This window comes from Corvus moneduloides, chromosome 15 (genome assembly GCF_009650955.1).
Source record: "Corvus moneduloides isolate bCorMon1 chromosome 15, bCorMon1.pri, whole genome shotgun sequence".
In the NCBI taxonomy this organism is placed as follows: domain Eukaryota; kingdom Metazoa; phylum Chordata; class Aves; order Passeriformes; family Corvidae; genus Corvus; species Corvus moneduloides.
In genome coordinates, this window is record NC_045490.1 from 10,932,543 (window position 1) to 10,953,055 (window position 20,513).

At 48.7% G+C, this 20,513-nt stretch overlaps 1 protein-coding gene across 8 annotated transcripts in view; it reads right to left on the reverse strand.

Moving 5' to 3' along the window:
- Window positions 1–20,513, reverse strand: part of ACSL6 (acyl-CoA synthetase long chain family member 6) — a 104,066-nt gene that overhangs the window by 28,889 nt on the left and 54,664 nt on the right. For 6 of the 8 annotated variants that reach the window (XM_032124817.1, XM_032124818.1, XM_032124816.1 and 3 more), the window contains 4 exons: window positions 3,179–3,399; window positions 1,473–1,587; window positions 604–668; window positions 99–200 (listed from right to left, as the gene is read on the reverse strand). In XM_032124817.1, coding sequence (XP_031980708.1) covers window positions 99–200; window positions 604–668; window positions 1,473–1,587; window positions 3,179–3,373 — 477 coding nt within the window. In that variant the 5' untranslated portion in view covers window positions 3,374–3,399. Of the gene's footprint in view, window positions 1–98; window positions 201–603; window positions 669–1,472; window positions 1,588–3,178; window positions 3,400–16,723; window positions 16,863–20,513 lie in introns of those variants that run through there. The other 2 variants (XM_032124819.1, XM_032124824.1) reach the window with 2 other exon arrangements.

The window sequence follows — 20,513 nt, forward strand, 5'->3', positions numbered from 1 at the left end:
AAGGTGAAAAGGGGCCATGGGAGCAGATATAACTTGAGAACAAGCTGACAGGTCAGGAACATTATTACTACAATATCAAGTTGGACTTAAAATCTCACCTCTGGACGGTTTTGAGCGAAGACACCAATGAACTGTTTTGTGGATGGCTTGCAGCCCTGCTGCAAAAGGCCCGAACCTAGAGCTTCTGCTCTTTCAGCCACCTGGAATTTGGAGAGGAAAAAATACATGAAAAAAGAGGAAAATAAACAATACCAAATCAGGCAAAGCTTAGAGGGAGGCTCTCAAATTATTGTATTTCCTATCTAGAAGTCCAATTTTTATGTTATCATGAACCATCATTAGCTGACTAGCAACTGATGTAGTTGGCAATGCCCCATGGCTCCAGAGAGCCTCGGTGCTGCTTTCAGGAGTGGACTCATGGCATGGAGCCAGCCTGTGAAAGCCAACACACCCATGTAACACCTGGATGTGCCCAGGTGGGGACACTGGGAAGCATCACATGGTGCATGAGCAACCTCCTGGTCTAACGTGCAGGCACCCCAACACCCCTTCTTGTGTTGGGCAGGGGAAGAGGATGCACAGCAGGTGTCACCTCCAGCTCACCTCCTTGTAGGACAGCCACTGGTAGGGCTGCTTGGGCTTCCTGAACCCCAGGCAGGGGCCGTTCTCTGAAAGACACAAGCAGAGATGGTGAGTTACAGGGGGCAGTGCCAGGAGTTTTTACATGTGGGGCTACAATGTGGGGGAGCCCTCCAGGAGTAAATCCATAGTTATTGGGCTGGTTCTCACAGCAATCCCCAGCAAATTACACACACAAGTGCATCTGATGGGAGACTAAATGCTAGGATCCCCCAAAAAGGCTTCAATCCTCCCCACTGATAGCAGCAATTTGCCCCAAACAGCCTCTTTAAAAGGCTTCTCCAAAGGTCACATGAGCATTAGTGTTTGATGAGGGCCCTCATCCCAAACACTAGCTCCCACTACTTGTGCTGCCTTTTGATTAAAAAAGGTAAAAACTACTGTATTTAGCCCAGCCTACTCTGGAGGAGGGTAAAACAACACGCAGCAGTGCGTGACTGGATGAAAATTTGAAAAGTTTGAATAATGTACTAATGGTACCTATTTGCAGAAATCCATTCCTCCATACACCTACCGAGTTCTTTATTTACCCCTGTCTTGTGGGGCAGAATATCTGCAGTTCCACTGGGGTTTTTTATGGTACCAAAAATAATAATCTGACCATGACATTGTTGTATCCAATGAGGCAGGACACCATAAACAGCAGACACAGAAATAGTTATGATAGAGCAGGGAAGAGTCATCATGGCTTTTTGGAGCAGGAAGTGATGTCTCTCAAGTGTATGAGAGCTATGTGATGATTCCATTGACCATGGGATTAGGTCATCCGCATGGCTTGGTCCCCCACCTCTCCCAGCTTCTGCTCCTAGGCCTCCTCACCACCGTGCTCTCACCAGAGATGCTGAATCCCCTCCTGAAGACCTCATACATGGTCCTGGCATCATCGTAGTAGTGTGTCAGCAGCTGCGGGCTGTCCCCAATCACCGAGCGGCGCGCCCCAGCCAGGCCCTGCATGAGACAAGGTGACACAAGGTGACACGGCCATCAGTACTGCTCGAGGGGTGGGAGATGGGGAAAGCCCCACCATAAAGCAGCACACTCCCCAAATTCCAGCAAGACCTCTGTGACCACCACCTGCCCCAAGACCCAAAGGGATGTGAGAGGAGGGACATTTACCTCAGCACCTCAGGAGAACCCTCTGCTCATAGAGGAGCACTTGTCTCAGCTCACTGTCACAGGAGATCATTGATATTTCCCAAGGGAATTTAATAAGGAATTGTGGATCTGGAAGTAATGGAGTGGAGATGTGCTGGGGGAAGCAACTGCTGTGCGCTCCACAGGTTTCCAGGACTAGCACCATGAGCACCTCCACAAGGACATCCAGGCCAACATGAAGGACAGACTAAGGCAGAGGCCAGCCCACAGTGCATGAGCTCGGTAGAGGTGTTTTAGGAGTTGGCAGCCAGGGTGAGAATGACCAAACTAGGACTGCACTGGGAGCCAGAAAAAAGTCTAATTAAAGGTTCCCTAACCACAGTGAAAACTGTAAATTCCTCCCACCCTTTTAAAAAGCTGTTGGAATTAAAGACAATAACGTCTTAGAGGGAACATCACAAAAGGCTTTAAAAATTCTCCTCCTGCTTTCAGATATTAAAATAAGTAGAGACAATTTTCAGAAATATTTCTATTCTTTAAAACAGAGCTGCATCATTAAACTTTAAAGTCTTTTACAAGCATAAAAAGTAATAACTCCTTAGCCTCTAAGCATGGATTCAGGTTTACTTTTCTTTACTGTTACCAAGTTTGCAGCACCAAACTCAGCAATGGGCACACATGAAGAGTGCCAGATGATCTGGTCTCACCAGCTGTTGCCTTTCAGTTGTTTCTCCCATGCAATGGCAGTGCCTCTAATCTTTGGCCACGGATGGTTACAAAGCTAAGACCAAAATTTTACTGAAAATCTAAGAGAATAAATTAACATGCTGTATTCTAGTTTTTCAGTTTACAGAAAAAGGTGAATTAAGGGGTGAAATGATCCCTGGCACAGTGCATTACATGGCTGATTTCAGGATGAGGTTGGGGAACTACTGAAACAACAACAACAAAAAAGCCTTCCTGGCATCCCCTGTGGACATAGGTCTGTAGAAACGAGTCCAGAGCAGACCATGAAGGTGATTAGAGGGATGGGACACCTACGCTATGAGGAAATGCTGAGAGAGTTGGGGTTGTTCAGCCTGAAGAGAAGGGTCTGGGGAGATCTTAATGAAGGAGGCATACTTTTTACAAGGGCACATAGTGGCAGAACAAGAAGTAGTGGCATCACACTGAAATAAAGTAGGTTTAAAATAGATATTAGGAAGAAATTCTCCCCTGTGAGGGTGGTGAGGCCCTGGCACAGGGTGCCCAGAGAAGCTGTGGCTGCCCCATCCCTGAAAGTGTTAAAGGCCAGGCTGGATGGGGCTTGGAGCAGCCTGGTCTGATGCCAATGGCAGGAGGTTGGAATGAGATGATCTTTAAGGGCCCTTCCAACCCAAACCATTCTATGACTTCCAGGCATGCAAATCTCAGGGAAAGCCAGCCGGGGCTGCCCTGGCCTCACCTCGACTTCCTCCGACTGCATGCGCAGGTCGCAGGGCGGCTTCACGGCCCTGGGCCGGCTGGCAAACCAGTAGGCAACAACAGCCGCAAAGGCACCAATGCCCACCAGAGCTGTGGCTGGTAGGTTGCGGAAGAACTGGCTGAGGTCATCGAACTCAGGGAGCCGCAGACTCCGCAGGATTTCCTGAGCCTGCATCTTCTCCACCAGCGAAACGGCAAACTCTGCAAGAGCCAGAAGGATGGGTCAAGTCAGATGAGGTCAGTCTGCGGATGGGTAGGGGCAGCACAGGTCGCTGGGAAGGGGAGAACGTGCTTTGCCTCATCAGCCATCACAGACACCCTGCTCTGCTGAGCTGTGGGGCTGCCTGCCAATAGCCACCCTAACTGAGGAAAACAGCATCTGTGGAAGAGATAGAAGAAAGGAGGAAGCATCCATAGCAGAGTGAGCAGGAGCAGACAGCTCACTCCCTAAGGACAACCAAGTACCAATGTACAGGAGGTAATGCAGCTGCAGTTATCTGGAGTGAGTTACGCTGGGACAAGCTCTGGGATCCAGCTACAACCCCTCAGGGCTGCAAGAAGCTTTCTCTACCTTCCCTGAGCAGGACTGCACAGACAGTCTGGTTGTGCTGGGCTCACAGAGCGGGAGCTTCTCCTGGGAAAGGCAAGGTCACACTGTGGATCAGGCATCGATCTAGACTCTGCCACAGCAGGTTGCCTTGCTTTTCCCTTTTGCACATACAGACACAGCCACCAGAGAGAAGGAGCCAGGCAGGTGGCTTGCTGCTCCAGAGTGAGAGATCAGGATGTCCTCAGGGGACTCATGTTTGGGTGTTGAGTACACAAGGAACATTTTAAAGAACTCCTGTACAGTGATGGCCCCATATCAACTCCCCACTGGGGAGTCTCCAGTATCGGCCAGCCCTCTGAGAGATGAGCCAAGAAGGTGCTGCCCAGGGGAATCCAAACAGTTAAGGTTTCCCACAGCTCTCTTTATGACTTTATAAGAGTCAAGGTCTTAAAAGAGTTTTTCAGCCACATGAAACCAGGCAGCCCCTTCCCTCTTGCCCTCTGGCCTCGCTCCAGCTTGTCGAGCTACATGGCTTCACTTCCATGAGGGGGCCAGGACTTCCCACACAACAGCACCACTAACACAAACCAGCTTTTTTCCTCCTGGGAACAGTGTCTGGGCTGCACTATCCTGAAGTCCTGAAGGTCAGGACTACCCTCTAGTAGCCTTCTCCTGTGTTTGTGCCAAGTGAGCATTGGGACTGGCACAGGCCAGGCGGTGAACAGAGGTGCACCCCTCACATGAGGCTCTGGAGGAGGTTTGTAAGTTTGCACAAGAAAAAAACCAACATAACAAACAATTAACCTCACTCACTTTTGGGTTACGAAATGGTGAGGACAACAGCGAGGGGACAGCAACACCGAGCCCATGTTCAGAGTCATCCATCTCCCTCCTGAGGGCTCTGGCCCAAACATCCCTCTGCCCCATGGTCCCTGATGCTGGCCCAGCATCCCACAGTCACCTCTGCTCCCAGAGAACACCCAACTGTGCAAACCCTCTGGGACCATGACCAGCCTCTTCAAGAGTGGTTGAATCCCTCCAATAAAGACATCCAGATGAGGATACTGGGAAATACCCACACAGAAGACAATTTTCTCCTGAGATTTGAGTGTTTTTTCAGAAATCCCTACATGTGATAAAATACTGACTGTGCAACTGCAATGATGTTAGCATGAACTGTGAGGGTGGTGAGGCACTAGCACAGGTTGCCCAGAGAAGCTGTGGATGCCCCATCCCTGGAAGTGTTCAAGGACAGGATGGACAGAGCTTGGAGGAACCTGGTATATGGAAGGAGTCCCTAGACATGGCAGAGCAGTTGGAACTGAATGGGCTTTAGGGTCCCTTTCAAACCAAACCATTCTGGGATACATTGATTCTATGAACTGAGACAAGAGTACTGGTTTCTCCCCTAAATATTTCTTGACACCAGACTATGAAAAGCAGCCTGACAAACACACTTTTACTACAAAAACTGGGAGAGCTTACCGAGGGCGCTATTCATTTGCTGATAAATTGCCTATTTGTGCAAAAAGCATTTCAGCAAGTCCCAATTAAGACTGTCTGCTCCCAGAAACAGCCTGTCCCACCAAAAGCAGCCACCCAGTTTGCTAGTTACACTGAAATCTTGAGAATTACTCCCTCAACAGCAGCCTGGAAGTGCTGTTTTGTATCCATCCGTGCAGTTAAGTTGAAAGTGGAAAGCTGGGAAGGCGCCTGTGGGAACAGCACTGTCATGGGGGGATGCCTGGCTACAGCCACATGCTTCTGTCCTGCTCAGCTGCAGGGATTGCCTGAGGGGAAGTGGGACCAGGCCATTACATCTGTCTGGGTGGAGGGCATCCACGGACATCTAGAGCTCATAGCATCAACAGAAGGATCATGAGAGTCAGGGCTGCAATTTCTGTTCACATTCAATTTTGGCACTGCAGAGTTCACAAAACTTGCCTTTTGCAACAGTTAATCCTGGGTTTTGCATCCCAAAGGGATTCATGATGAGCCCATACTTGATCTGCTTGGAGCAGCCAACCTGCCCTGGGATGGTGGCCAGGATAGGGGCCCAGGTGTGTTTGGGATGATCAGGGAGAACTGCCTCACCCCCTCCCTATACCTACAGAAAGAGGGGTCAGGAGTGCCTGGATCACAGCCTCCTCTGACGAGTCAAGACAAGCAGGTGAGCACCTCATGGTCACATGCGCTGGGAGTACATTTCTCATGTGCTCAGGAAAATAAATAATAGCAATTTAAACCCAGCACAGTTGGGCTGGGTTACCCATCAGGAAGGCAGCGTTGCACCCCAGAGTGCACAGCAACCAGCTGCTGCTGTCACCTTGGGCCCAGGATCAGCAGCAGGATGTTCTCCACACCCTTTCTCCACATTTCTGTTACCTTTGTGGCCCATTTCTGCTACTTCTTGGCCCCACTTCTGTTGCACACTGCTGCAGTGCATGTTCCCCACAAGCAAGCGGCCCTGTGTGCCAGCAAGCAGAGCACGGCACCCATGTATGTGGCACATGGAAACACTGACATTTATTCCAAACAGCACTTCGCATCACTGGATTTCTAAAATATTCCCATGGCAAAGAAAAGAGAAACAAATATGCAGGGAAGGACAGAAAAAAGTGGTTTTGAGGAAGGAAGAAGTGCTGGAGAGGTGCCAAGAGAGCACAGTCATGGATGAGAGCTGGGGGTGCCTGGCACAGGCGAACTTCCCAGCCGGGGTCTGGGCTGAGCAGGACTCCTGCAGCCTCTGGGCAGCCAGCAGTGACACTGGGCTCCAGGTCAGCCACCAGCCTGTGCTCACAGCAATCACCCCTGCAACAGGGCTTAATTAATTATTTTGGTAACAAACGGCTCTCTTGTGTGATTTAGTTTTCATTTTTTTCTGCTGGAAGTGATTCTGTAACTCCAGTCAACGGAGTTCAGTGACATAAGCCAGTGTGCTAACAGCCTCAGACTACTGGTGTATGCCTAATGCAATCAAAATTTTACTGGTCCTGTGCAGCCACACAATCACATTCTTCCTACCATTCCATCAGTGCCTGCTTGGGAAGAACAACTCCTATTGGGACATCCGTATCCTCCTGCCCCCCTGCATTCACAGTGGGATGGGGAAGAAGCAGGTGATTCATTTTATCCTGGAAAATGGGCAAAGTGTCCCATTACCCTTTGTTCAAGCCTCAAAAAAGGCTATTTACATTAGACTTCATAGCACAAAACCAAAATCAAATAAGCAGCTGTTCAATACGTCTGAGAGACTTAACTGTTTGCAGTGGGGAACTATGAAGCAGAGCCAGTGACATGTAATGGCTCAGAGCCCGCACACCCTCCGCTTCTCTCAGAGCAAGCTGGAATATTCTGTCAGCTGGCAATCACCACGGATCCGTGTCCTTGGGCACGGCACTGGCTGCTCACTCATTTCACTGAGGAAACAGAATTTACAGGATCTGAAATATATCAATCCAGAGAGGCAGATGTACAGGGATTTCACTCCAGTGAAACACTACAAGCTTTTTGAACTCTTTTCTCATGTTCAGTTCTGCAGAGCTCAGATCCTGAGATTTATAGTTGTTTTCCTGAAATGTGGTCAGTGACAGAAGATTTGCACAAAGAAGTATCCAGCAAAACTTGGAGCACTCTCCCTCACCTTCCTGTGCAGAAGAAAAACATGCTTTGTGCTCTGTGCAGAGGGTTCAGGGGACTTTGCAATAGGGATTCAAATCACAAATGGCACTCAAATTATGACTATAACAGTACAAGAGAGTCTCCATTTACCATGGGGAAAGGGAACGTCAGCATTCGCAGGGACACATAAAGCTGTTAGTCAGATTGCATCACTGGAAACCATTTGTTCATTTAAATGAAAGCTGTTGCAATAATTAACATCTTTATGCAAACATGCACAGAGGCTGCCACAGCCATGCAGTCAGAGGTATTTGGGGATGTTGTGTATTGCTTGCGGAGTATAAACATTATTATTTTTCCTTTTTCTCCAAACTCCGTGTAGGCATGCAGTGGGACATCAACCCTGGGAGGAGCCTCTGCCATTAAATGCAGCTCAGGTACTTCTGACCTTCTCCAGCTTGGCCAGGGAGCTCCTGGGACACCAGGAGCTGTGACAGCTGAGACAGCTGACACAGGCTGTGAATTCCTAATCACTGCTGTAATTAAAACCAGAGAGCTGATTCCAAGTCAGTCTCTGCTCTGCGACTCCACAAGTTTCTCTGTGTGGACACAGAGGATGAGAAGCTGGATGAGCCTTCAGTTCTAATCCTGAGGCCACTGTGGGTTGGGGTTGGGCTCAGGTGAGGAAGGGGGACACTGACCACTCTGCAGCAGGCTGGGTTCACATTTCTCTAGATTTTACGGGAACAAGTGATCTAATGAGGTCTCCCACCACAGACTGTGTTGTGCCTCAGCCACAAATGCAATATCCAGTTTCATCCAAACCTGCAGATTTTTTTCTCACTCGTTGTACTTACACGGGAAAATTTGGAAAACTCATGGCACTTGGCCACCTTTCTATTTTCAACAAGTTTAAGATCAGGTCAATTTATTCTCTGTTTTAATGGTTCTACACTATAGTGTTTAGGGAAATGGTAATGCCATGCTTTACAGCAGGGTGAAGCCAGTGTTAATTACAGAGAGAAAATGCCATTATGTATTTGTTGGCATTACAGAGAGATACTGAAAACCTTACAGAACAATTCCCTGCTGTGAGACAGGAAGCCAGGCAGTCTTCAAGCTTGTAAACTGCCTGGGAAAGAGTAAAGGGTGTGATAAACATAAAGGGGAAAATAGGAACACCAGAAGTATCTGAAACTATGAAAGATTCACTGTGTGGAAATCCAGTAAGCAGCCCCAAAATGAAGCAGGAGACAAGCAATACTCAGCTCACATAGTTTTGCAGGACTCCTAACAGCTTCTGTCCCACACCTGCAATTGTGGCATAAACACATCACCACAACAGTGACCCAAAACATTTCACTGCTTGTCCTGCATCCCTCCAGAGCAGCCTGGGCAGGGGTGACCCCACAGCCCTGACCCACCACACATACTTGGATGCATGTACAGGGACCCTCTGTACTCTGCAAGGGGTAATCAGCCATACCTGGGATTCAGCAATTACTAGGATTATTGATCAAGCCAAGGCTAATACTACTTAAAACTTTCTGAAACCATACCTGCTTTTGCTCCTGTGAAGTGACCTATCTCACTATAGCCCTTTTCCTCATTTAATGTCTCTCACCTTCAGACATATCACCCTAAGCCAACTCCCACAGCCTCCACATGATGTATTGCTGCTTTGATTTTAGGGACAGTGCATTTTCATAAAAACTGTGTTTTCCATTTAAAAAATGCCCCCTAACTACCAAAACCAGACCAAACGGAACTCTTACAGGTGCTTAATTTTACCCACTGAGCAAAATAATTGCCTCCCCCGTGCACGACCACAATTACTGTGTTTTACTTAGATCACACAATTCTTTGCAGGGTCAAATAATAATCAAGGACTCAAAGCCAAGGCATTTGGCCTCATTGACTATGGTTACACTATAACTCAATGAGTTGTAATTGGGAAGGGGAAAAAAAAGAGAAGGGAAAAAAGGAACTGGTTTAGAGATAAAATTGCTTTTTTTGGATTATTATGCCAGTGCTCAGGCAACATAAGAGAGGGTGAGAGGCGACAGATAGCAAACAAGGGAGGAAAGGCACACAGTGACTGCGAGGCTGTAGCACTTCTCCAGGGAGCAGGCACTGGAGAAGCACCCCATGATCAAGAAATGTTATAAAAGCAGTTTGTAACTTTTATATTTTTATTTTTACTAACGAAGAATATCCTTCTCCCTTTCCTTTGAGAATCAGACCCATTCAATCTGTGAAACTGGCCTTTTGCCAACAAGACTATTAAAGAACAGGGTTTCAGTGGTACATAAGCCTCTTTAGCTCAAATTGCTTTTGTGCCAGCAGAGCCAGCTGGGGGCTCAGTGCACCCTGAACTCAGGGTCTGGGGTGTGGGAGCAGACATGGGGCTGCAGCAATGCCAACTGCCTCCCCATTCACCCTCTCTCAGTGCCCTCCCACCCACTCAGCAAGGCAGTTATCCTCAATGGAGAAAGGCTTTGCATCCAGGTCAAGCCTTGGATCTGCAGGAGAAAAATAAGGCAAATAAACTTCATGGCAAGGAGGCCAGCCTTGCTTTCCTGTGACCTCTGGTGAGTGAGTGAGTGAGTGGGGAGAGCATAGGGATGGATGAAAGAGACCAGTTCAGCATCAGCATGTGATTGGGGCTGTGGTATAAACTTGGCCAAGTGGTGTATTATTTTTTTAGGAGAGACAGGAAGTGTCACTCAGGACAGAAAAAAATGTCTCAGAGAAAAGGCTGCTAAAGTACTGGGTCCCATTTATATACGGTATATACACACATACAATTATATATCTGCATGCGTGGATGTAAATGCTTGTGTGTGCATGTGCATATATATAAAATATAAATAAAAAGTAGAATTTCCCCTTACTCTGAGTGACTGATGGTTAACAGCACTAATTGCATAATAACCATGTGCCCCTAGCATTATTGTAGTCATCTCACTCCTTAAAAAACTCTGACTAAACAGTTGGTGCATTAACAGCCTGGGTGTGACCATGGCACCACAATTCCCCATGGTTCCTGGGGACGGAGCTAGTGGCAGATCACAGCACTGGGCTCAGGGGCTTTGCTGACCCTCCAGCTCCCATCCAGCTTCCTGACAATCCCAATCCCAAAGGCAGAGACAAAGGCTGGGAATCTCCAAGCAACCAGAGGAGCAGCACTGGCCTCTGCTCCCTCCTGCTCTGCCCAGTTGGGAAATGCATTTGCAAAACACAAGATCTTTGCAAGCATCCACTAAAAAGGGAAAAATGCTAACAAGGAGCTCACTGTCCTGAAAGAGCCCAGTAATCACATGTAAATAGAAGTATTTAAAGTATCTAAAATATCTACAGCATATCAGTCCCTTGCCAAGAAAAATTATTCAATAAATAATTCAGTGCTATGTGGAGATCTTACTTTAGACATTTGAGATCTTTCAGAGAGCAAAATCCAGTCCCCAGCTGTCTGGAAATGCCCCTTGCTCAGAGCCATGCACAGAACATCAACTCATCCTCATCCCTCTGCATCAGGTCCCTCTTCATCCACTGATACCAAATCCTCGTGGAAAGCTTCATCCACCATCCCACACCTTCTCACCCACTCAGCACAGCTCAAACATGTGGACCAACCTAAAAATACCTTTTGCACCCGTGAGCAGAGCGGTGCAGCAGCCCTTGGAAGCCACCATGACTCACACATATGGAAAAGCCATGACTGGGAATCTGGTCCAAATCTGCCACTTCTCTGGATAACAAAGCATAAGGAAGCCTATGCAAGCATTTTAAGTTTCCTCCCAAAAGGGAAAAGCTCAATAGCTCTGCTGTCTCTGAAGTCTATCAGTTGCCTAAGGCACAGTAACAAAAAAGCTCCTCCAACTGCTAACATTCTTAAAATGTTACCCAGCACCAGCATGAGCCAGAGTCACGAGGTGTCATTGACCAGGCTAAAAACCACAGCCTGTGGTTGCAGAGGATGGAGTTCAGATGGGAAAACCTACCCAGGATATTTTTGTACACTATCCCCCTCATCATATTCATCTTGTTCCCCTTATGCCAGTGTAGCTTCTGTGTGCTCACACCAAGTGGGCTCAGTCCATTCCTCCAAGCTAAAACAGAACCCAGCCAGAAGGAAAATCAAACCCCCAAATTTGTGGGGTTTTCTGGCTTTTTGTCTTCAGCTCTCTGGAGCCTGCTCACATAACTGTGCCAAAATCAGCACAGGGGCTGCAAAGTTCCATCTGGGGAAACCAGAGCCTGATCCCTCCCTGTCTGCTTGCCTGGCTCACAGGCAGCATAGTCCACAGGAACATCGAATTGAGGTGATTAAAGCAGGAGAGAATTTGCCCCTCAGCCTTACAGCAAAGCTTGCAGGTGGCAGTGAACCCTGCACATGTTTGCTGGGGCTCATGTTGAAGTGCCATGTGCTGCTGGCATTGTCACACGTAACTGGATCCTGACACTGCATCGCGGGGCTGCTTTTGCCACGGCTGAGGCTCCGTTCTGGACACTGCTCACAGAACACCTGCAAAGCTGCACCCTTCCCAGAAGTACCCATGAGCAGTTGTAAGCTTCAGTTCCTGTGAAGAATGACATTTGTTGGGTTGGGTTTGGGCTTTTTTTACTTTTTAGTGACATTGATGGTTGATTGTCCCATATAATATATAATTCCTGAATACTCTGTGTCAGGCAGCAAACAAACAGCTTAAAGAATGGCTTAAAAATAGTTATCTGGGGCAGAGTACAAAGAGAAGCACTGAATGGAGAGGGAGAAGGGAGCTAGCTGAACCCCTGACAGCTGGCTTGGCAGAGCAGAGATGTGAAGGTGCTTTGCAAAGAGCTTGATGGCTTGTTCCCAGGGAAAGTTTTTATGTTCACCTTTAAATATTGGATTTAAATAAACCTTAGTACTGTCTGTAGAGGCCCTGGTCCAGCTAAGAACCCCAGTCACCTGAAGGCTCTGCAGCAGTGTCAGTGCTGGGCAGTGCAGAGGTGCAGGGACCACATGGGGACTTACCCTTCAATGCACCCACGTGGGGTGTACTCCCCTCCTCAGCTCACTGTCCGGCTCATTTTCTCCACATGAACATGCCATAGCCAGGCCCTCTGTGGCCATCTCACTCTACAAAGCCCCTAGCCCATGGCTGGGTGGAGGCAAGGAGATTTTGGGTGAAATGCTAGGCAGGGAAGAAGCTGGTCCACAAGCATGCATTGCCCTGGCTGTTGAGGGCTGGTTTTGCTGTCCCCACATCAGGTCACTGCCAGACAAGGACACACATGTAGGCAAATCCCTGCGCTGCCAGTTCCCAGCTCTCCATGACCATTCACACCCTGCCCTTGGCTGCATCTGGAGGGTTACTGTGTGAGACTGGTCACAGTGATACAGGGATGGTTGAAGGGACAGTCCTGGCCCTGGTTGCTCTCCTGCTGCATGCACAAACTGCACAGATCTAATTCCTGCTGGCTTCTGGCAGAGTGGGATGGATGACCCCAACCGACAACACTGCTGGACAGGGGCATGAGGGTCCCCCTCGCCTTATGCCCACACTGGGGCACATGGCTGTTGGCACAGAACTAACTGTCCTGCTATAGTATCAGAAAAAGTGGTTAGTTTACAAGCAAATCCCCACCTGGCATGATCAGATGGCATCCTGGTCCCAGGGTAGGGTAATGTCCTCCCTGCACGACTCCCTTACCCACAGTTAGAGCACAACTCGGTGGAGCCCACACAGGCTGGGATGCCCCACTGTATTCCAGGCCTGCCAGGGCAAGGAGTCCTCCTGACCATCTGCCCCTTCCATCACTCCCACACCTACCCTGCCTTCCTCAGGCACCAGCACAGGTATTTGTGCACCAGTCCAGGGGTACTGATCCAGCTGCAAACCTTTTTGGGTTCACTGCTGCCATTTCTTTTGGCAGCAGTACCAGAATAAAGTGGTTTCTGAATAACACTCTGAGGATCCTGCCAGCCAGTTGCATTCAGGCAAGCATGGGAATGCTTCATCCAAAGTGACACAGAAAACTAAACAACCTTGTAAGAGAAAAACTTCCATAATGCTTAAGACATGACACAGTGGCATACCCGGAGTTAGTCCTGTAGAGGATAGGGGAGAACAGGAATGTTTTTAATACCACTTCCAAGCCAGGTGCTAGCATTGTCTCTCTGACAGCTCAGACTGGACCAAAACACTTGGTCAAACTTCAATTTTGTGTTGCCTTCTGCAATATCAGCAGTTATGTAGCAAGTGTTCACAGCAGGGCTAAGTAGGCCAGACTGCAGCTGGCATTGCCTCCAGCCATGAAGATCCTGGAAATCTGGCCTGTTGCTGTCTCAGGATGCTGCCTGTGCATTATCACACCACAGATTTTCATCTTCTGCTGCAGATGTAGAGAGAGACCTCACAGCTTGGGCCATATCATAGCTAAACACTACCTTTACTATTAGAAGGAGCATTTTTCTTTATGCCAATCTTACAGCTTGAAGAGCTCCAATACTTACTGCATTTAAAGCAAAACCATACGAAAAAGGAGAGGAATTAAAGGCTCTGCCAGCTCTGTGTCAAACACGTGCCCATGAGGACAGTGTTACAACTGTCACACTGGAAACTGAAACGAGAAAATGACATCGAAAATGGGAGCTCACAAAAAAGTAACAGTAGTGTCACTAACTATAACAAATGCAGTTGTATCCCTCTCTTAGAGTAAGCTGACCATAATTAGACCAGGTTAATTACCAAGAAAGTGCCTTGCAAGTCCATGGAATCACAAATGGCATGGGTTGGAAGGGACATGGAAGATCATCCAACCATCCCACATACAAGGGGCAGAGATGCCCCTCACTAGGTCAGATTGCTCACAGCTCCATCCAACCTGGCCCTGTAGTTGTAGTGCTTTTCTGAAGGACCCTGTCTGCACAGATGGGAAGGAGTGAGGGGATCCCAAAAGTAAAGTACATGTGGAGAGAGTTTTATCCAGACCCTGTGCACACAGAATGTTACTGCCTGAATCTGCTCCAGGTTTTATCCCAAAACAAACCAGAAACTGAAGGCAGCTTTGAAAGCTGTTCAAAGCTTATTTGTCAACCTTGCAGTAAGGGGCAAGAAAATAAAGAGGCAGGCCATGTGCCAAAAACCCAAAGGAAAGCAACTCCCCCCTCCCACTGCAAGTGGGGGACAGGAGCAGGGACAGCAGTTGGGGCAGGAGCAGCATGATGCAGCAGCCTTGCCCACTGCACAGACCTGCTGGCTCCTGCCATGCCCTCTGCCTGCCTGCGCCCTGTGCCAGTAGCCTCCGGTCAGAACTGAAACACACTGCCTGCAAACAGCCAGAGCTTCTCAAAATAATCTCATCTGTGCACGAGAGTATCACCATGCTTTTAAAGGAACACAACTTGACGTTTCTCTCTTGCATGAGATCAGTAAAACCAGAGTGATTACTGCAGAAAGGGCCATGGCATTAGGGACACTCTCACTGCCCGGGTGCAGAAAGTTTTCCAAGGAGGCCCCACAATGCGCACAGCCACCTCTGCAGCTGTACCTGGGACCATGCCTGACCCACCACACAGTACCCCTCCAGGAGCAGGCAGGGACCCCGCACCTTCCAGGAGGGTCTCTGAAACTACTGAAAGCACTATCTTCCCATTTTCTTCACATCCCCAACCCTTTCTGTCCCCAGCATGTCAAAGGATGGGATGCACCAGCAACATGCACGTAACATCACAACATAGCAAGCAAGAAACCACACTATTGTCCAGACAGGGGATTTCATGGCTACAAATAAGGTTTTCATGTTCTGTCCCTGACACCAGGGTGCACCCCCATGAGCTCTCACACCCAACACAGCAGCAGGCTCTTCCCATGTGGATGGAGCATGCTCATGGTTTCATGCTTGAGGAAGGTGTGAATGCACAGCATGGAATTAGGAACAACATCACACAGTACACTAAATGCTTGCAACCTACCACTACTGCATAGCTTTGGCAAAAGCAAGCTTTGTCACCAGCACCGGGACATCCCTCAGGCAGAGACATACATTGCAAAGAGACTACACTGAAGTCTGGATGGCTGAAAGTTGAGACACAGAAAGCCTAGAAACCAGCAGGCTGTCACAGAGTCATTTAGGTTGGAAAAGCCTTCTAAGATTATTGAGTCTAACCATTCCCCCAGCACTGCCAGGCTTGCCACTAAACCATGTCCCAAAGTGCCATATCTCCACGTTTGTTAAATCCCTTCACAGATAGCAACTCCACCATTGTCATGGGCAGCCTCTTCCAGAGCTGAAAAATTCTTCTGGTGAAGAAATTGTTCTTAATATCCAACCTAAACTTCCCCTGGCCCATCTTGAGGTCACTTCATCTTGTTCCTCTACTTGGGAGGAGACCAACCTCCCCACCTAGCTTCAACCTCCTTTGCGGAGCGGTAAGGTTCCTTCTGAGCCTCCTTTTCTTCGGGCTGAGCTCCCCCAGCTTCCTCAGCTCCTCCTCATCAGTCTTGTGCTCCAGACCCTTCCTCAGCTCCATTGCCCTTCTCTAGACTCACTCCAGCACCTCAATGTCTTTCTTGGAGTGAGGGGCCCAGAACTCAACACAGGATTCAAGGTCAACCACAACTAAACGAGCATGCTGGGCTCCACAGAGCTCCTGCTGTGGGAAACGAGACCCAATATGTAGGGTCAAGAGTTTGGGGCAATGAACTCAAAGGGGCAGAGCCCTCCAGGGAAGAACCCAGACGCCAGGCTTCATCTCTGCATCACAGTGACTTTGCCCCCACACGTGGCTGGGTGCTGGTAGAGCTGCCCTCACCACTGATCCCAGGGGTGCCTGGGGTGGTCCCCAGCTACCAAGGCTGTCACTCCGCACTCTGGAGCCCTGCAGCCCACGCGGGACCTAAGGAGCTGCTGTCTCCAGTGCTGGGAACTCCAGCCAGAGCTAGGCAGGAGCTTTTCCCCCTATTAAGGCTGTTGGAAACACCCGCAGCAACAGGAAACTACCAAAGCCACGTGCCAGTGACCCCTGTCCCACGGCCGCCACGAGCTCTCTCGCATCGCCCCCTGCAGAACGAGCCCACCCACCCCCAGCAGCACCGGGGTCCCTCTGCACAGCAGCTCTCCCGCAGCCCTGCTTTTTGCGACTTTGCTTTGCTCGGCATCCCGGAGCCCGGCTGCAGTGGAGCTTGCGGACCCCCGGGACCCGCCCGGAGCCCCCCCGGGATGGGTGTCCCGCCTGGAGCCTCCCAGGTCCTCCCTGACCCACCCGAGCCTTGCCCGGGCGCAGCTCCTGGATCCTGCTCGGATTTCCCCCGGGCTCCTCACACGCACTGCAATAATAATAATGAAACCCCTGCCTGGACTCACCATCCGCCGGTCACCCCAGTCCCTCCGGTGCCCCCGGTGCCCGGTCAGCTCATAGCTGGGGCTCTGCCTTCCCAGTCCCCGTACAGAACTGCTGACTCCAGGGCGTCCCTCCCCCTCCCATCTGCAAACGGCTGAAAGAAGTTAAGCTTGGCTAATATCGGCTTAGGCTGTATTAGCGCAGCAGCAGCAGCAGCAGCGATGCCCGCTGTAACCCTTGAGGTTCCACATCCTGCCCGTGAGAGCCACCTTCCAGAGAAGAAAACCCCACCCCCTCTGCTCCTGAATATTGCAGTATTTTCGCACATCCCTGTCATACTGGATGATTACAGGCTCAAAGCAAGGCTTTTGGGTGCAAAACTGTAAAGCCTACCTGCAAATGCACAGTTTAAAATTAGAAACAGCTTTTTTTTTTCCTTTGGGAAAAGTCATAATAAAAGAAAGTTTCTGACCCTGAGAAAGTCTGTGCCACCAGTTCTGGTCTGCTGAACTAGAAACTTCAGACGTCGGATATGGGCAGACATTTAAATAGGCAGATGGTGACAGGACAAAGGGTAACGGCTTCACACTGACAGAGAGCAGGGTTACATTAGATACTGGGAAGAAATTCTTCTGTGTGAGGGTGGTGAGACACTGGAGCAGGCTGTCCTGAGAAGCTGGGGATGCCCCACCCCTGGATGTCCAAGGCCAGGTTGGACGGGGCTTGGAGCAGCCTGGTCTAGTGGAAGGTGTCCCAGCTGATGGCAGAGGGACTGGAACTGCGTAAGCTTAAAGGTCCCTTCCAACTCAAAACATTCTGTGATGGTCAAGTAGAATAAATACAAATCACCTGAATCAATAAAATAGTAACAGAGTAACTATTGCCAACATCATCCTTATACTGCTATATATATTACAAGAAAAAACCCAACACCCTGGTATTTCAGCCCAAACCAGGTTTTGTTAATTTACACTGAAAATAACAAGACCAGAACTTTGAAATTCATTTGTCATGGTAAATTACTAACATTTACATTTGAGAGATCTGAACGAGATATATTCTTAACTACAAGAACATTCCTTTCAACTGAAAGCCAACAGTGTCTGGTAGCTTCCACCTCCCCACTCCTGAGCAAAGATAACACGGGTGTGCCACCCCTGGGCCCCTGGGAGCCCTTGCTCCCTATCATCACCTTATTTACTGGTCATTATTTACTGTTCAATTCCTGCTTAGGACTCTTGCTGTTAGGAAGGCATTTGAGGGGTCTGTCCTTCCAGAGGCTGGATATCTGGCTTTATTAACACTGAAATTATTGTTTTCCTCAAGTCCCTTTTTTCCTGGCTGGATCTCCACAACCGCTTGGCAGAAAAGGGGAGAGCAGAGGGAGAAAGGCTTTATGAACATTCACTATTACCCTAGTTAATAAAGTTTTTGTCTGACCTGTCCTAAATTCCACTTGTGATATTGGAGTGCATAGTGGAGAATTCTCAAAGAACACTTAATACCCATGAATGAAGAGACTACTTAATGAGATTTCAGGCAAGCTTGTCAAATATCACTCCTTTGGGTCACACGGGGGGTGTTCTGCAATCAGGCTTAATTCATCAAATTGCCGGGTAGGGCAGGGAGTACTAGACTGAGTGGTCTGCAGGTGCAAATCAGCATCACACTGCTGGCTAAATGGGACCTCAGCAATATTCACCAACTCAGATTCCTGCCCCTTTGTTCTTTATGAGTGACAGCTTGACAGAAACTTTGTAGTCAGGAAAATATTTTAGGTGTGTGAACAGCCCTGGGCTGGCTGGGAGCTTCAGTGCCGGTAGCCACAGTCTCAGCACATCTGTGTTCCTGATGCAATGCCCTAAAGGGGATGTGGGAATACTGATTTCAAATGAATACCGGATTAAAAACAACATACTGGGCTATGGAGCTCTTCTTTCAAGCTCCTGCGGGTAAAGGCTGGTCTTGCCTACCACCATGAAGCTCACCATGGGCAATATACCCTCAGCATAGGGGGTGAGACTCAGTAAAACATGTGTTTCATGGTAGAGGCTGACCCTTTGTAGTGGTTTGGTCCAAGATACTCATTACTGTTTATCTTCTGTGAGATAAGAATTAGGAGAAACGCAAAGCAGCCACCAAACTTGAAAGAATATAATATTAACAGACCTAAAAGAAGGAAAAAAAATACCACACCTTCAGAACTCTTCTCCTCCCCCCACCTTCCTCCCTTCTCCCACTGACAATGTAAAAAGACAACCCTTAAGATGTTCAGTCTGTTTACCACTTCCATAATAACCTTGTTCAGTCCATTTAGGAAGAGGAGTCTCTCTGCTCGCATGTGAGTCCCTTCCCCCGACTTGCAGCTTTTCCCACAACTGCTTTCGAGGGTCCACTCTTGAAGGTTTTTGGGGTACAATTTTAAGGTTGAGCTGTTCATAAACAAAAGTTCTCTTCACCCATCTCTGGGAGCATTTCATCTCTAAGAACAGAGGCCCTTCTCCTTCCCTGGGAGCAAAGGGTCTTCCTCATCTTCATCTTTAGGACTATCTCTAGGAGCATCTCTAGGAATTTCTCCTTTCCCATTTGGAGCAAAAGTCCTCATCTGGTCCATCTCTCCCTGTCCAAACTTCTCATGAGATTACAGCTGCGTCAGCATCTGCCTATCTCAGCACAGGTGCTTTTGCTCACAAGCATGAGTTGAAAACTCCACCCCCCATATCTTCATGAAATTACAATGGGTACTCTGACATATCATAGCTTCACAACAGAATTTCAGTTTTAAGCATCTCCTCTTTCTCTTCCCTCAGGTTTTCAGCTCTTCACAGCACTAAAAGGGTTAATCTCACCTCGGTCTTGCAGCTGGAATGTGGCTTATCGAAGTGGAGAAGGGGGGGAGCCAAGCCACTCCAGCTGCCCACAGCAAGGCAGTGGGGGGGTTCCACAGGTGGAACAGGGCCCATCGGCCAGGATGGCCATGGCCCAAGCAGGGCCTGGGCCGGGCCCACTGGCCCCTGCACGGGGCCCGGAGCCACCTGTCCGAGCACCGGAAACAAGAGAGAAAGTCTGCCTCAGGGTTTCTATTCTTAAGTGTGGATCACAGAGGCGGTCACAACTTTAAGTGGCTTAAAGAATTGTCCATATTCAAACTGGCCAGCTGATAGGTTCTATCAGGTCACAGAGGAAGCTGTAAGCACCCCTTTGCACTTCCAGGACTATGCTTTGCCAACCCATGACACCCTTTTACTTCCTCTGTAAATACCCTGAGCAGTAATTCCCTTTCTCTTGTCTTGCTTTCATTACACATATGTACAGTATAGGGACTCACTCTCTGAAACAATCATCAGAGATAGGTGAGGGAGAAAAAAGGGAGGAAGCTGGACGTGGACTGCCTACCTAAAGGGAAAAATGATGTAAGCATACTCTAAGTAACATACTGAATAAAAGCTTTCCCCCTGCCCCAGGATTTTTTGCCAGGTAATTTGCTGGGCAGAGTGATGGGGACAGGGCTTTATGGGAAGACAACCTCATTTTTTGGACTCACAGCCAAGAGAAAGCACACAGTTCTCCATAAACAGGGATTTGCTCTGAGATCTTTTGGCATGGAAGCACAGAGAACAGTTCAAGTCTGTTTTCAGATCCTCCTGCATTTGTGTGAGCTGTGCCCTGCAGAACAGAAAGCTGAGGGCTGGTGGGGCTGAGCGCAGAGATGCTGAGCATCTAGCACCCCGCCAAAGCAACAGGAGCCACAAAACCCTTTGAGCTTCAAACCAGGATGTGGGTGACTTCTGCTTCTGTAGAAATCTGCTCAAA